Genomic DNA, 17,214 nt, shown 5'->3' on the forward strand with positions numbered 1-17,214 from the left:
TTATGGCCAAACAGTTCAATTTTGGTTTTGCCAGACAACACGACATGTCTCAAAAAATTAAGATCTTTGTCCATGTATGCATTTGCAAATCTGGCTTTTTTATGTTTCTTTAGGAGTAATGGTTTCCTCCTGGCAGAGTCACACCGGTACAGTACTAGTTTCACTGTTAATAATGACACACTCTTACCAGCTTCAGGGTTCACAATATCTTTCGCTGCTGTTTTTGAGTTGATTTGAACATTTCGGACCAAAGCACGTTCATCTCTGGGACACAGAACCATCTCCTTCCTGAGCGATATGATGGCTGGACATTCCCATGGTGTTAATACTTGCATATTATAGTCTGCACAGATGAACGTGGCACCTTTAGGCATCTAGAAATTGCACCTAAGGATGAACTAGACTTCGTGAGGTCTTGGCTGATTTCTTTTGACTTTCCCATGATATTTTCACAAAAAAGCAGGGAGGTTCAGGTGTGCCTTAAAATGCATCCAAAATGTGACTCAAATCAACTCAAATGTTGTCAATGAATCAATCAATCAATCAGAAGCTTCCAACGACATGGCATCATCATCTGGGCTTTCCCAATTGTTTAAAGGCACAGTAACTTTAGTGTATGTAAATGTATGTCTTTCAAGAAAAGAATAAAAAAAATTGTCCAAAAAAACAGGAAACTCAAAGAAGATGATCGTTCTTTGATTAAGACATTAATAAAAGATGGGGAAACCTAGAAAATGGAAGGCTGTTCAGCTAAAATGATATTAAACGTCCAAAAAGGGCAGCCAAAACCAGAAAGCTGAGAAAGAAAAAGCTATTTAAATGGATTGCAGAATAACCAAAATGGCAAAGGCTCAACCAATAATCAGCTCCAGGAGGATCAAAGAAGCTCTAAGATTGTGAGTACTGTAACAATCAGACAACGTTTATGTGAAGCCAAGGTACCAGCAACAAGGTCCGGCAAAGTCACACTGTTACAAAAAAGACGTGTCCTGAACTAGTTACAATTGGCTTAAGAGCACATTGACTGGCCTAAAGAGAAATGGTGTAATACTTTGTGGACTGGTGAGAGGAAGATTATTATTTTTTGGTCCAAGGGCCACAGACAGTTTGTCAGACATCCTGCAAACACTGAATTCAAGCCACAGTAGACACTAAAGACGGTGAAGTATTGTGGTGCAAGTATCATGATTTAGGGATGTTTTTCGTATTATGGTGTTCGTCCTATTTATCACATACCAGGGATTCTGGATCATCAGAATGCTGGAAGAAGTCATGTTGCCATATGCTGAAGAGGGAATGAATGTTTCAACAAGACAAGCACACCGGCAAGCAACATTATGGTTCCAGACAGATAGAGTTCAAGTAATGGAGTGGCCAGCACAATCCCCAGACCTCTAATCTCATAGGAAACTTCTGGACTGACATGAAAAATGCTGTTCATGAGGCAAAACCAAGAAATACAGAGGAATTGTAGAACATGGAACAATTGTCGAGGGCGTTAATACCTGTTGACCTGTGTAAGAATTTGGTCGACTCCATGTACCTCAGATGTGAAGTAGTTATCAGAAACCGTGGTTATGCAACTTAATATTAGTTTATGGAAAGTTGAAGCTTTAAACATATCTTAGTTTATACAGTACATTTTTGAGTTTGTAAAGAAAGTGTCAACACTGCAATTTTTTAACATTGCTATTGCTGCTGTTTCTTGACTTTTGTAAAATGCTGCAATATTGCTTCTCTGTTTCATATTCACCACTAGAGACACAACATTTATAGTGTATTTCAGAAGCAGCCATCATCCCTGTGAAAGGAAGATACTTCCCTAGCATTTGCTAATCATAATCATATTTATAATTGAGCAAAATTCTAGGAAAAGTTATGAACAAGATAAACACAATGAAATTACGTGAGATAAAATCACTTGGTTTACCTTCGTCTTTAACAATCTCTGGGAAAACTTGTTTTCTTTAGCACCCCACGTAATTCTCGTGCTATGTCACATGATCATTAATTTTCTTCAATTTCAGGAAAACCATTCGACTGGCCACATAAAATGACTCACCCGGAAAAGTTATTTTTAATTAAAATTATAGAGAAAATGTGAAAATTACAGATATTGATTGTGTTAATTAAGTTTCCCACAAATAGATTGCTTATGCAGCCTTATTCCAATGTCTTAAACTTTGATCTCTGAACCATTATTGAGCATCTGAGCATACACAGAAGCTTTATCTGGAGCTGGAAACCTTCCCCGCACGACAGTAGACGGCTGGGGTTGTCTGACAAAGTGAGACAGAAGATAAGAATCAGGGGGATTGATGCAATTACAGCCAAAGCTCTCGATATCTGCTGGAAATCCTGTCACAAACTTTCTGATCCTTCTCTCATTGTCTGGCTTTAATCTCTACTTTCACACGTCGGAACAGCTGCTTCCCAATGAACATGTCTACTTACAGCCCTCACCTCGTTTTTGCAACATCATGTGACATTGAAGTCTGCCAAGATTTGGAGTCTATTGTTATTTATGTCCACAAGCATCAGTCAAGTATTTATTTCTCTTAGTTTACTCAATTGTAACACGTCTGCATGAATCAAGTTTCAACAGATCAATGGATAATTGGAGGGTTGGAACCTTCCCCAGTTTAAATGTGCCTAGTAGACTCAAAGAACATTGTTTTTAAGTATGGTTTGGTTCTGAGGGACACAGTTAAATATATTAATATGTACATTTACACTCACTTTGTTCAAATGTATTTAAAAAATGAAGTGATTACAACAGAGAGGTTGAGTTGAAAGATGTATTTATCAGAGCTGTTGATCAATGATGACTTGACTAAGAATCAGTTATTGCTGTCGATGATTTTACTATACAGGTCGTTCTCCTTAAACAGCAGGAAGTCCTTCAGTCTGTTCGGCAGATGAACTGACCTCAGGTCACCGTGAAGACTTCTTCTGATGGTCAGTCTGGACAGGTGACACAGCGAGCGAGGGTTACCTTTATAAAAGAGTACATCAATAAAATGATAGTGTGTGTTTTATAATGTGTTTTATCATGAACAAGGGGGCTTGAAATTTAACCAAAGAGCCACAATAGAGAAATGCATTTCATAACCTTAACGTTAAATGTTAAAGTGGATTTTTTCATTTTCAAATATATATTAGAGAACCTTGCCTCAGTCATGACAAAATGTTATCAGAATGGTGCATTGATGAATGTACTTTCTTGTTACGACTTGTGTGTTTGACATGAATAAACACACCTAAATAACAACATCATATTGACTTTTAAATGCCCAATAATGTTGTAGTATGTTATATGTTTTGCTTTTGTTTTTTTGTTTAAAAAGTAAAACAAAAAAAAAAGAGATTTTTTTTAATAAATATGTTTAAACATAATCCATAAAGTAATTCAAAACCTTAATGCAGCGAAATATTTAATTTCTATTTATATACTGCTTCACAAAAATGTGTGCCTAAAATAATCATGTTGATCCCTGATTACGGTGTGATTGTTTGACAAATCTCAAATTATTTTTTTTAATTCATTTACAGAAAACTTCCTCAGTTTTCGTAAAATAAGTATTTTTACAGGTGTCAATATAGTTTCAGCTCTACTCACATGTGGTCTCCTGGATGTAAGCCCATTCCTCTTGACCCTCCAAGATCCTTCTGAGTTTACCACAAAGCAAAACTTGACCAACGTAGTCAATGAGGATGGACACGACTCGGCCCACCAGGTTGACCAGTGAGGAGACACTGACCAGGTCACAGAACTGCACAGCAAAATATTGTTTAAGACCATTGATTGAACGTTAGACCTTTTCTTTATCTGTGTCTGGTGTGTGTTTTAATATGGTGGCACAACAATCCTCACTTATCCTGAATTGAAAAATAAAAAATGGCTCAACAAAAAGAAGAGATGTATCTCATACTTATACTAATGTATAATTTTAACCTACTTCATATTTTTATATTTATAAACCTTCTATAATCTATCTATATTTTTAATGAGACGTTTTTAAGTTCCAATGCCAATATATAACCTGCTACAATTTCCAGCTTTTGAGTTTCATATCCTGGCAGTGTTTGTCAACACATTACTAATCATAAGTATGTTTGTACAACTCATCTTTCACGTCGAAACATGCACCATAAACAGCAAGGCTCTCATTGTGTCTTGATGCAGAGTGATAATGGTTTAGGACGGTAAACAACCACAAGAAACCTTCACTTGTTTAGCATCTTCATGTTCCTAAATACTGATAAAAGAAAACTGTAAACTTTAACAGATGTGTATTACCCATAGCAATGTTTATGCTTGTATTTTAACGCATCATAACAAATGTTCATATTTTTTTCTCAATGTCAAGTTGCCACTTACAAGGGCCAGACCAACAGCAAAAACAATTGTAAGTGAACTACTGTAATTCATGTTCAATTCATATTGATTCAAAATAGTTGCAGGCTAAACTGTTATGTGAGACAAAAAGGAATATATTATAGTACCACACTATTTTCTACACCCACCAAAGACCCATTAATCTCTATTATTGTTCACAAATCTGTTTAAATCAGAGTAAATGAGCTCCTTTGCCGAGAGAATCCATCCCATCTCACAGGTGAGACTTGACAGCATGAATACTGCACATGTGTGTCCTAGGCTGGCCACCCTCAAAAGTGCAGAGGGTCAACATACTCAATGACATGTCCAGAGAATATTCTGGCCATGCAAAAACTGCGATGTATTCAGTTTCCAACGATTGTCTATAGACTCTTATAACATACATCTTCCCTCTTCTGTGATGGTCGTCGAGGACAACACTCAATGACAATGACGGGCAACAGCTCTGACTTTCAAAGATTTAGATGGATTTGTGAAAAGTCTTTGGGAGAAATAGATGTTGATCTTTTGCATAAGGGCGTCTTAAGTCTTTCTAAAAATCCGCGGTGCAATACTCACAGTAACCTTCTCATCCAGTGGCTCTGAGAACCCCGCCTCATTGATGTCATCCCAGTCGTCTCCATGGTTACAGCAGAAGCACTTGGTGGCATCATAGCCGTGGTTGAGCAGCAGCTTTAACATCACTTCATCTCTCAGACAGTACTGCAACGCAGTAGGGAACACAGTGTCATTTAGTACTTTGAAGTAACAATTCACATTTGCCTTCGCCGCCACCAGAAGTTTCACAATTTCGTAATGTCCGGACCGGACCGCCACCAGTAGGCAGCATAAAGGGTCCAAGTCTGGTTTTGCTCCAGATTTCAGCAGCATTTCTGTACATGTGGTGTCACCGTTTGAGACTGTGAAGAAGAGCGGGCTTCTCCTCATATCCCCGAAGTTCTCACTGATGTACGGAGCTAACAGGGCGTTGACATCGAAGCCGCTCTTTAGCAGGAGCTCCAGGCAGTGGGCGTGGCCTCCGTCTGCAGCCGAGTGCACCGGACTCTGGCCGGACAGTCTTAGAGCACGACGAGTAGTGATTGGAATCAAAGTCTTCAAAACTCTAAAATTGAGAGACGGAGATTAGTATGTGGCCCCCTCAATGCCTCAACCATAAACGTCCCAAACAAAGTTCTATTAAAATGATTGTTCACCCAAAATGTTCTACTCATCCTCAAGTCGACTAAGGGTTGTGATTATTTCCAGAGTAACTGCGCTAAAATCATGACCATGTACTAAATCATTAGTCTGGCAAACAGACTCACAGGTAGTGACCTTCGTACGCTGCTCTGTGAATGGGAAGCTGGGAACTCAAGTTATGGATGTTGGGATTGGCTCCATGCTGGAGAAGAATGTCCACACAGTCTGGGTTCCCTGATCCTGCTGCATCGTACAGAACACTGTCACCGTTGGGTGCCTGAGCTTTCACATCTGCACCTACAGCAGCAGACAGAAGATTTAGATTAGATTAGATTAGACTTTACTGTTTAGTATGAGGTCCTGCATACAAATGTGTCATAGTCCTCTGAGGTGAAGGCTTCTCTGTGAGGGTTATTATCAGCATAGTTAAGCTTGTTTAACAGGTTAAATAATGCAAGACCTACAATCTGTTCTAGTCACCATATTTGATGAGGAGCTCCAGAACCTCCGGGTGACTGTACTCAGCGGCGATACCCAGGGGAGTCACTCCGTGCTGGTCTCTCTCAGACACCTGCCCTCCATGATGCAACAGCAGCTCCAGGATCTTGACACAGCCCGACCTGGAGGCCTCATGCAAGGCCTTCCACTTCTTCAAACAGACCTGCTCCACCCGAGCTCCAGCTGAGATGAGACTGCACACCATCTCAGTGGATCCAGCTCGGACAGCTGTAGGGAGTAAAACAGAGGGGAGGAGGAGGAAACATTTTCGTTTTGAATATGATGTCCAACCTAAAAGAAGAGGGGATTCATTTTTGTTGTTGGTGGTATGAGGGGAAGCTCCGTGGTCCAAGAGCAGCTTCACATTCTCCACTAGTCCTGCTTTCACAGCCAGTGTCAGGAAGGTTTCTCCGTCCACAGTGGTTTCCTCCAGAGTGAGACTGTAAGATGCTGAAAGAAACAGACAGAAAGTTGAGCTCTTTTATTACAACACAGAATAACCTTTCGTCAATGAAATTAAGACAACCTGGACCTCTTACCCACCGTAGAGAACTGCTTCCAGAACGGAGATAAGAGGCTGAACCACGGCTCTGTGCAGTGGGAACCAGCCAAGCTTATCCGTCTGCTTGAAGGATTCTGGGAAATCACACAGCTGCTGTAGAGTTGTAAGGTCTCCTGCAGATTCAGGCAGGATTTACCTTACAGATGAACTAAAAACAAGACTTTTATTTTTCAAAATATCATTGAAATGAAAAAGGTACGTGAACAATGTTTTGAAGATGTATTAAGAGGACATTAATAGGATAGGAGTGACAATGTTTGGACACTCAAGCAGTGGTGGTGCAATCCATTTAAAACAATTTCAAATCAACCACAGAGAGAGCATCATTCTGACAGCCATCGGCACATGATGAGCCTTGTTCTCCTGGAACTTTTCCATGAGTACTTGATTTTTTTGAATTCAGAGGGAGTTTTTGCTCACAGGAAGTGTCAACTGCACTAGAACTGCGTAATGTACCTGATAACCTGGCTCCTCAATTGTGACATGAGAGCAGGCAGACGTGATCGCGGCAGCACACTGAATATCTAACTTGTGTTTACCCACTTCTCAAATATTATACTCATGTCTGCCTTATCAGAGAGAAATGTTTGTAGGACATCAGTATTTCAACATTTTAAACCCATCTACACAAGCCATGTCATAATGTAGTTGTTGAAGTTGTTACAAGCCATGACTGAGCCTGACCACATGCACAAATTGAACTCAGAAAAGAATGAAGAAGTCACAGTTCATTCATAGCAATACTTCTGGTCAGGTAAAAATTATACATTAGTAATCAATGCCTACCCTTCTCTATGGCGTCCACAAGTTGCTGAGCATCAAGCCTGAATAAATTAAGAACAATATAAAAGGAATCAGTATAACATTTTACCGGAATCCAGCAAAATGTTTTTTACTTCCTGGCTGCAGCCTGGTGTTTTCGCTGACATGACTCCTGAATGCTCAACTGTATTTCATAGTCTAAGAGATCATCTTCATCATCTTCATCTGCTGTATCCATCGTCCTGCTGGAATGAAGAAACCGACCAAATATATCCTTATAACTTAGTTTCATACCTACAAAAATAGTCTTAGATAGTATCAAATCATGTATCAAGTGACAAGTTAAGGTTTTTTTTGTTTTGTTTTTACACTTTTTTCTTGGATGTCTTATCAAGACTGCAAATATTCAATTGAACCACATTATGTTCTATAAAGTACACATTTTTCTCCTCACCTTGTGTCAGTGTCGGAATCACAGTTGAAGCCGCAGCACGCCTGGACTTTCTCTGCCCTCCCTCTCCTAACCCACATTTCAGGCTTGCATTATTTATAGCCGTCACCTGTTGCAGTGTGTTTGCTATGCAGACTCATCTGCAGCACCTAATGTTGAGCTGCTGCTCTGCATGTTTTCCACAGTTTATTTTGTGACAGAGATCGCTGCATTAATATTTATAAACTCTTTCCCACATAAACAGTTGACTTGATCCAACCAGTGTGAAGTTCTGACTCTTGACCTATGTTGTTGCTGATTCGTGTGCGGAGGGTAAAACAAAGGTTACGCTCTGACAGAAGAATAATAAGTGATTCAAATAATACATTCGGGTATTGAAGCTTTTTAGCAGTTAATGCAATGTTTAATTACATTCATACAGAATATATTAACACTTTTTTAAGACGAACTAAAAATAAATCTATAAAACATCTGATGCTAAAGGTTTGGGTCAGGATTTACATAATTCAAAAGTAGATATGCAGAGGGTTATAAATAGACTTTGAAAAGTCTTGCTGTGATTTAGGGCCTTAATAACATTTTGTGTATTGGTATTATTTACTGCAAACTGTGAGCTCCACACCTGAGCTTAACACCAGCCATTGTCACCAGTCAAACTCTCCACAACAGGAAACATGAAATCAGTTAAGTAAAGGTAAATAAACTTGCTCTCTAAAGCAACAATCTCAAGATTGCTTACAGAAGAAACTATTTCATTAAATAAAGTGAACAGTCTTCTCCACCTAAAAACCCCTTCTAGACACTCTGCTGAGATAACGTTGGTCAGAGTTCAGAAGGGCTGTAGGCTCTGTTTTTTTTTTCACTTTCAGGGCTTTCAAGGCCTTGAGGTTTCCTCCATGATGTACTGTCTGGCAAACTGTCAATATCGGTGTCGGCACAAATGCATTGAGTGCTTTATTGTTTACCCCATAAAACAGAAAGTAAATGTACACAAGTATCTCAGCCAGACGCCCACTCACACCCTACAGTCAGTTGATTAGATAAAGGACAACCAGGCTTACATCTCAGGTCTCAAATCGAATAACAGACCTGAATATATGTAATCGCGCTTATCTCAAATGTGTGCTTAAAGCTTACTTATCATTACTTTGTCATTTACTACTTTATTTTCCACTGAAGGATTTGTCCCAATTCCTGAAAAAAAACTCTTTGTTTAACAGAAAAAAAAAATTCTTATTTTGAGAAACACAAAGCTACTTAATTCTCACATGTCTCCTTCTCATTGGCAGCCATGTGCGCACAAGAATGCACGTTACAATAAGATTAGGCTTTGTGTATTCAAAAAATTCACAATTTTTTTCAAAAAATGTTTCAACTTATTTACAAACTCACAAAATAAATTTAGAAAGCTTTTCAAGAGTTTGTCTGTAACTTGTTTTTTCCAGCAGCTACAGATTTAAATTCAAATAGATACATTTGAAAAGTGGAACTATGTTTGTGTTATTCAACTCTGTACTTTATTTAATTAATTCATATTAATTATTTTATCAATCATGTCGATGTTGCCTTAAAGGTTGAATGGGCACCCATTATGTGTTAGCACTTATTTTTGTTGAATATTGTTGAACACACTTATGACCTCCTAACATCATCAATCAACATCATCTCAGTCGACGGTGAAGTAGCAGCACAACATGGGACAGACCAATCACACTTCAGGACAATTTAAAGTCTCAATTCCACGTGTCTGTTAAGGTGAACCGGAGTACCCGGAGAAAAGCCTTCGAGATGTTGGTACCAGAACACAGGGGGTTCACTTCTGGGAAGACATCAGGTCGCCGAGGGCCTCGCCCCTCCAGCATCTTCTCCATATCCACCAGCAGCTTGGCCCCGTCCTCCACCATCTGGACCAGCTCCACCTCGGAGAAGCCCAGTCAGTCGGCGTTGGAGATGTCGAAGACGGTGCTGCAGTGTGGCGGCAGGCAGACGCTGCGGACGCTGTGGTCTGTCCGGACACGTGAGCTCAGAACGTACTCTGGGTCGAGGCTGTCGCCACCCTGCAGGTTATCAGGTTGAGATCGGTCTTGTGCTTGTCTGAGGGTTGTGAGCCTTGAAGACCTCGTCTCCTCGTCCCCGGCCATGAATCCCATGGTGATGAAGGGATTGCCTAGGTTATCCACTCCGGTCTGGATGACATCGTCCACATTGAAGCCGCTGGTGGTCTGATTGCTCCTCAGATTCTCGTACATCTCCGGAGTCAGGACTTTGGCCATGTGGTTGTTGTGCTTGCTCAGGTACTCCTGCTTTGAGGTGAACTTGAGCTTCAATTAGTGTTTCCAAAAGGCATGGCTGCTTTCTGCTTTCGGACTTGAGGACGAGTACTATTACTACTAGGAATTGAGAAAAAGATCCCTATTTTGTGGTCCAACATGCTGAGGAAGCTGCAGCATATCCCCTGGATCTCCTCATCCAGTGCTTCTAAACTTCAGGTTTTAAAACGGTTTGTATTGACTAATATGTATGTTTTGCTTCCACCTGTCATTTACTCTAAGACATCAATACTTCTATATATACATTTGCCAATAGTTTAATATCAATGGACTCTTCAAGATGCGGAAAAAGTATGTACAAATAAGTAAACTCAGAGAAAAGACAGTAGAAATGTGTCTCAGTATATCAGCTGACACACAATTATATTCATGTTCTATGTTTATTTAAAGTGCCAAATCAAAACAGAGTTATCAGAAAATACTTTACAAGATTAAATGGTAAAAGTTCAGCTTCTTTCCTTGTCAAGCTTTTGAGCAACCTGTCCGTAGAGGTCCAAGTCTTTGTAGAGTATAATGTTCCTGATTCCTGGTGGGAAAGTGACTGAGTTCATGATTTCAGGATTGTTCAGTTTCTTCAGAGTCAAAAGAGTTCTGATCTTTAGTCTGCAGAGGTGTTTGAGGGAGTGAGGATTGGCTGGAAAGCAAAGTTAAAAGTTATTTATTAAATTAGATGCAGCAGTTTATATACTGTAGTATGAGTAATGATGTAGTCCCACTATACCAAAGGTGTTAAACCTCAACATTGGAGTACGCTTAATATCTCACACTGTATATTGATAAAAATGTGTTTAACAGGAATGTGATATCAGTCTCCAGTTTAGTGTCAAAACGAATTATTCTGTCTATTGACACGAGAAACTACTTTATAAAATTAGGAGAAAGGCTTACCATCTTTCCTTTCGTATGGATCCCCTTTAAGTTGTTTTTTGTAAGTTTAATTGTTAATGTTTATAATGTATGCTAAATATGAAACAGTCTATGATATTTTTTTTAAAGACTATTATTAATTTCAGTTTATAATAAATAGGAACAGAACAAAATGTGTGAATGGCTGTCAAAAGCACTACCGAATTTCCCCTCGCGGGACAAATAAGGGATTCTAAAAAAATTAAAAAAATAAAAAATAAAAAATATTTTTATTTATTCTAAATTATATTTGAAAGATCACACCAAAATATATAGTTGTGAAATCAAAAGAAATACATTACTCACTCAGAATAGTGTGTATTTCTGCCCACTCGTTTTGCTTGTCCAGGAGGAGTCGCAGCTTGGAGCAGATCTGGACATGGCCGACGTAGTCAAGGAGAATCCGGACAACAAATCCGGAGAGATGAACAAGACAGCAGAGACTCATGAATTCGCAGAACTGGAGGTGAAAAAAGAATGAGTTAAGGACATTGTCTGAGACAACATTACAAAACATAAGCAAAATAACTAAAGTACATGAGGAAACAATATGACAAACCAGACGTATGAAATAAGAGAATAAAAACAGTTCTTCAGTTGGAGGGAAAGAGCCTTTTTCGGATTCTGTTGGTTCTACTCTGAATGCTGTGCAGGCTCGTCCCAGAGAACAGAGGGCAAAAGAGTAGACGTGCATAAAGGCAGGAGTCTTTCAGAATTGTTTTGTCTCTCCTTATAGAGCTGTTGATGATTCCCCCTCCACCATCATGGATATCAACTTCTTTACAAACTGCCCTTGATGCCAAAATTTCATCTGTAATATTAGAAGTTGTTAAATTCATTTTCATATTACTACAATAGGCAAAGACTGTTATGACGCCAAAGCAAAGCGCTATACAAATAAAAATTACTTACTTACTTCCTTACAATATCAAAGATTACAGAGCATGACATTTGAAAGACGTTTTTGAGATGCAACAGCAGTAATCAATAATTTAAATTTTAAAATTGAACGTGTTAAGAACTTTGAGCTGCTTAAAAGGGAAGTACAGAAAGATCTTTGCCTTCATCTTATCTACTTTAGTTGGCCATTGGTCTTAACTGAAGTGACAAGCAGTACATCTTTGACTTTTGTTGACTGAAAATGTGGAAAAAGGACAACTAATAATGGCAGTTGGCTTGTTTTTTTACTACCTTTCAGCAGGATTTAGGTGCATGGCTGAGATGATTAGTGGCGGTCTCCCCCCTTCTTAAAGTGTTCTCTCTGGATCGAAAACAAATGTGTTTGTGGTATTCCTTGTCTTGTATCTGCGACAAGATAAACAACTTCCCTGGCTGCCAGAAATACATATGCAGTGTAGTGGTGCTCCTGTACTATCCATTTTGACCCAATGCAAAGAAACTGGTCACTAATTGTACTTTTGGATATTCCCGGCGTTCCCATGTCTCCTGTTTTCTTTTTTTTCGTTTTGATTCTGATTATTATAAACAAGAATGTGTAGTACCAAAGCAGTAAAGAAAAACATTCTGTTCTATGTTACCTTAAAATAAACAATCTAGAATTGAATTTGTCACTTACAGTAATTTTCTCCTTATCTTCCTCCTCCATATTGCCGGCGTCATCATGGTGACAATAAAAACATCGTTCCACCTTGTAGCCGTTGTTGAGCAGAAGCCGCATCATCACCTCGTCCTTCAGACAGTACTGTAATGCTGTAGGAAACACTGTGTCGCTCACCACCCTGAAGTAACAGTTCACGTCAGCTTTGGCCTCCAGGAGTAATTTTACAATCTCGTAACGTCCAGATCGGACCGCAACTAGGAGGCAGCACAGAGGGTCCATGTCTGTTCTGGCCCCAGCTGCCAACAGTATTTTGGTACTTTCCACATCCCCATTAGAGACTGCAAAGTACAAAGCACTTTTTCTCATATCCCTGTAGTTATCAGAGTTTCTGGTGTTCATGCGGTAGTTAACGTCAAAGCCACAGCCCAGCAGGAGAGTGAGGCACCGGACTTGTCCCCCCTCTGCCGCTGAGTGGACCGGGCTTTGGCCAGCTTCTTTGATGGCCTTCTTAGTGGTCAAAGGGATCAGCATCTTCAGAGCTCTGCGGAAAACGTAGAAAACTCATTAAGGTTGGCACCACAATGAAACAAATACAAAAAATATATTTTAAGTTGTTTTAAAAGTGGGTAGTCCTTTGGAACACACAGTGCCATTGGAGTAGCTCACAATTCCAAAAATGATGGGCACCGCTGCTTTACAGTAAAGTAAACAATGTATGGTTAAAGAAAGTTGCATTCACAGGAAGAACCGTCTGAGGTAGGAGACTTGGAGATGATCATGTCAAAAAGGGTGGCAAGGCCAGAATCCACTGGAGAGGAGAGACAGACTGTCCCGAGAAGTTTGTGTACTCACTCGTAATGTCCAGCATACGCTGCTTTGTGGATGGGAAGATGTCCAGTGATGCTGGGCAGATTTGGGTTGGCTCCGTTTTCCAGCAGCATCTTTATGCAGGCTGTGTTTCCCGATCCTGCGGCGTCCAGGAGAACACTTTCACCATCACAGGCCTGAGAGTTCACTCTGCTTCCTGAACACAAAGGAGGAAGATCACTCAGAAATGCGGAAAGTTGATCATTCACTAACAGTTTATACTTACCACAGTTTACCAGGATTTCTGCGATGTAGAAATGTCCTTGTTCAGCTGCTACAGCAAGCGGCGTCACACCCATCACATCCTTCTGGTTGACACGCCCACCATTCCTCAGGAGAAGCATCAATATGTCCACATGTCCCACCTTGGCAGCCTCATGCATCGCTGTCCATCTCTTTCTGCAAACTTGCTCAACCCAAGCTCCGTGGAAAACCAGGGTGTGGGATATCTCAAAAGATCCGGCCCTCACAGCTGCAATGAAAGATAGAATATGCATTCATGCTGCAGGAAGTTGGCCTTGCTAAGAACAGTATGCTAAGGTCTGAAAACCAAATCCAAACCAAACTAGTATTACACTTACATTTAGTTATTTAAACTTTCTTTGACGTTTAAAGACGATTGTTGTGAAGCAGTTTTGAACAGAGGGTTATCAGGAGCAGCGTCGCCACCATCTACATCTACAGCTTCTGATGCAGCAGGAGAGCTGCAAATACGAAAGACTCCACCCCCCGCAACGACTTTATATGAAAATGTCACCCCATGTATCTCATATTTGGGTGTCCTGAAGTAAACCATTCTGGATCAGAAGCCGAATCAAAAACCTTTATTGACAGTGTTGTAATAGTTGTTTTGTGATGTCAGTACAGAACAAAATAATGAAATAAGATAACAAACAAAATAAGCAATAGAAAAACAGAAACAAACAGCATTGATATTACATTTCTCGCCACATGCTTTCACAATGACTTACAGAACTGTATATCCCTCCTGAAGCCTTTTAATTATTTGTGGTTGTTTATTGAATTTGCTTTTTCAACAATCAGAAAAAATAATTGTATTAAATATTTAATATAAATGGCAATTTAATCAAATGTATATGAATATTTTAAAAGCTTTTCTTGTTGTTTCTGTGTCAGGGTCATAACTGCTACTGCCATTTTTCGTACATAAATGGATTTACTAGAATTGTAAAATTTTGATCTAGCTTTTTTGTTGGGGTTTTGTTTATGTTGTAAAAAACACATTAATATATATCAAGTTATTTTGAGCAGTAGTCTGTTACCCAGGAGCAGTGGCGACTCATTCTTGCTGTTGGTATTGTGAGGGGATGCTCCATGGTTTAGAAGGCTCTTCACGTTTCGCCCAAGTCCTGCTTTGACCGCCAGGGTGAGTGCTGTCTCTCCCCCTCCGCCGGTCCTCTGTTCCAGACTGATCCCCTGAGCCTCCACTGTCACAAACACAACAGAGAAAGAGGGTCAAGTGCACATTCCTGAAAATAGTTGAAACCGTCAGCTGTGTGGATGCAGCAGGTGAGCCTGTGGCACGATTACTGGCCCAAAGATATCACACATTCTTTTAGACTCGGAGAACATTTGGATCCTGGCAGACACGCGAGGTATTCTGTGGTATAGATATGCTATATTTATGACGCTCCACTGAAAAGCTAATATGTTACAGTAATCAGTTGTGTAAATGCAACTACCTTGTAGAACTATGTCTAGAACCTCCAGAATGGGTTGAGATGCAGCATGATGAAGAGGAAGCCAACCATGACTGTCACACTCCCTGAAGGCAAATGTATCCTGCTGCATTTCTCTTAGCACTGACACCTCACCTGGACAAGACAGCATTTTGTAACTGACAGAAAACAACTGACAGGAACCACACTTTTGGACCAACACCAAGAAAACAAAACATCCTTGAAGAACTTCAAGAATACCTTGTTCTATGGCTGCGAGGACTCTTAGATTCTCTTCAGTGGGTTCTTTCAGACTAATGACATGGAGGAGAGAAAAGCTGATATGTTCGTATGACAACAAAAGATTGGTGAATATAGGCTTTTACCTGGCAGCAGATTTCAGAAATGCATTTTGGATGGAGTCTTGTATACTGAGCTGAATAATGTAGTTGTCGAGCTCATCGTCGCCATATTCTTCATTCATATTCATACCTATGAATAAGAAATAATCGATCAGTCCATTAAAAAATGTCAGGAAAGCTCAGACAAATGTGTCATGAGGCATGTGTCTGTCTGTCTGTCGTTCTATCTGTCTTTCTGTCTGTCTGTCTGTCTGTCTGTCTGTCTGTCTGTCTGTCTGTCTGTCCCTCCATCTGTCTGTTGGTTGTTGTTGAATATTTGTCTGAGGTGGTCATATCTATGTAGTCAAAATGATTCAATTAGTAGAGATAGAACTTAAAAATAAAAAAAGCAACTTTCAAGTAATCAACTGCAATGTTTGTAAATATACAAGATTTTAAAATGGTTTGGATTCAAATGTTAAGACAAATAAAAAGCTTGGACAAAAATAGAGAATTATTATTAATAGTTATGATCAATAAAATAATAATCAATTAGCTAGTATGGTTTCAATTAAATCTAAGCTTTGTTGTAAAAAAAAAGACTGAAGCAGAATATAAATTCTTACCTGTGAGGTGTTCTACCAACTCCACTAGTGGGTCAAACTCTTCACTGTGATTTATACTTCATTGTCAGAGGATGTCAAATGCCACATTGCCTGACAGGACACGGCCAGGGGGCGTGTCGCAGACCCCCAAGTCTGCTGGCCTGAAATACAGCAGGGTGACATGTGCTATTGTGTCAACTAAGCTGGGTATTTGGTCAGTCTTACAGGAATCCCACATTTAAGATCCCCAAAGCCTCTGAGGTTTTAGCCCACAGAATCATGCACCCAGTAAGTTCACTGTCTATTGTTCCTCAAAACCAATCAGATCTATTTATTCCTGCTCTTCTCTGGGAAATATGAGCAGGTGATAGTTTGTCGAAATGCTCACCAAGTTAAATGAGCGCTACTATTTTGAAAACAATTGAAATCACATGTGTTTAATCTTTGACTCCAAATCATAACTCATTCCTACCGGTCAGTGCAACAAAATAACCGAGGGTCAATACCCAGCCTTGTGTGGAATAGGTTTGTAACATATACAAATCATGTGATTTTTGGATTTCATTGCTTCTTAGATGTGGCTGAAAGATAAGGTGATTCATTCAATCATTCACAGGGTGAGAAAAGTCCCCATACTGTCATAAGCTTTTCAAAACAACAGTTCTACATGAGGAAATGAGAATGAAGGGTTCCCTTGAATGCACATTAAACACAGTATACAAGCATCATTTTCACCTATTTTCTATTTACTGGGATGTCTTTTTTACTACCATTAAAAATAACTTATCTTATTGGTGAAGCTTGTTCTCTTTGACAGCTTCAGTTGTCAATCATGCTCAAGAGTCAACACCAAAATACGGTAAGTAATAGTTTATGGGGTTTGGAAGGCACATGCACAATGTCTGCTGAATCTACAGTATAATTGTATGCTCATGTTATTATTAAACGTTGCATCTGCTCCTGGATACATCTAATTATGTTCCTCATGGTTTGTGTATCTTCTCACGTCTGAAACTAAAATAAACAAAAACATTTATTTTTGATGTCATGGTGTAATCCAAGGGTCACTGA

General features: G+C 39.5%; 2 protein-coding genes and 1 pseudogene across 2 annotated transcripts; all 3 read right to left on the minus strand.

Moving 5' to 3' along the window:
* Window positions 1–2,840: 2,840 nt before the first annotated feature.
* On the minus strand, window positions 2,841–9,758 carry asb15a (ankyrin repeat and SOCS box containing 15a). The gene is made up of 8 exons (XM_087797659.1): window positions 9,653–9,758; window positions 6,623–6,754; window positions 6,371–6,529; window positions 6,062–6,307; window positions 5,707–5,878; window positions 4,961–5,504; window positions 3,620–3,773; window positions 2,841–2,995 (listed from the first exon to the last, which is right to left on the minus strand). The coding sequence occupies exons 1-8, from the start codon at window positions 9,756–9,758 to the stop codon at window positions 2,841–2,843; spliced, it is 1,668 nt and encodes a 555-aa protein (XP_087653785.1).
* A 30-nt stretch (window positions 9,759–9,788) lies between these two features.
* On the minus strand, window positions 9,789–10,271 carry LOC148072619 (creatine kinase M-type pseudogene; annotated as a pseudogene).
* A 359-nt stretch (window positions 10,272–10,630) lies between these two features.
* Window positions 10,631–15,684, minus strand: LOC148072620 (ankyrin repeat and SOCS box protein 15-like). Its single transcript, XM_087797662.1, has 9 exons — window positions 15,584–15,684; window positions 15,459–15,511; window positions 15,222–15,353; window positions 14,802–14,966; window positions 13,745–13,990; window positions 13,504–13,675; window positions 12,667–13,192; window positions 11,397–11,550; window positions 10,631–10,818 (listed from the first exon to the last, which is right to left on the minus strand). Exons 1-9 carry the CDS (start codon window positions 15,679–15,681, stop codon window positions 10,631–10,633), a joined length of 1,734 nt encoding a protein of 577 aa, XP_087653788.1. The 5' UTR covers window positions 15,682–15,684.
* Between the last annotated feature and the right edge of the window lie 1,530 nt (window positions 15,685–17,214).

Source organism: Callionymus lyra, chromosome 8, assembly GCF_982586985.1.
Source record: "Callionymus lyra chromosome 8, fCalLyr1.hap1.1, whole genome shotgun sequence".
Lineage (NCBI taxonomy): Eukaryota > Metazoa > Chordata > Actinopteri > Syngnathiformes > Callionymidae > Callionymus > Callionymus lyra.

Coding starts and splice junctions, on each gene's coding strand:
- asb15a (XM_087797659.1), bottom strand. CDS start 9,758: ATGGTGGAGGACGGGGCCAAGCTGCTGGTGGATATGGAGAAGATGCTG. Junction 6,530..6,622: donor TCTGGAAGCAGTTCTCTACG/GTGGGTAAGAGG, acceptor TGTTTCTTTCAG/CATCTTACAGTCTCACTCTG. Junction 5,505..5,706: donor GCGTACGAAGGTCACTACCT/GTGAGTCTGTTT, acceptor TCTCAATTTTAG/AGTTTTGAAGACTTTGATTC.
- LOC148072620 (XM_087797662.1), bottom strand. CDS start 15,681: ATGAATGAAGAATATGGCGACGATGAGCTCGACAACTACATTATTCAG. Junction 11,551..12,666: donor AAGATAAGGAGAAAATTACT/GTAAGTGACAAA, acceptor TTTCACCTCCAG/TTCTGCGAATTCATGAGTCT. Junction 10,819..11,396: donor AGAAATACACACTATTCTGA/GTGAGTAATGTA, acceptor TTTGCTTTCCAG/CCAATCCTCACTCCCTCAAA.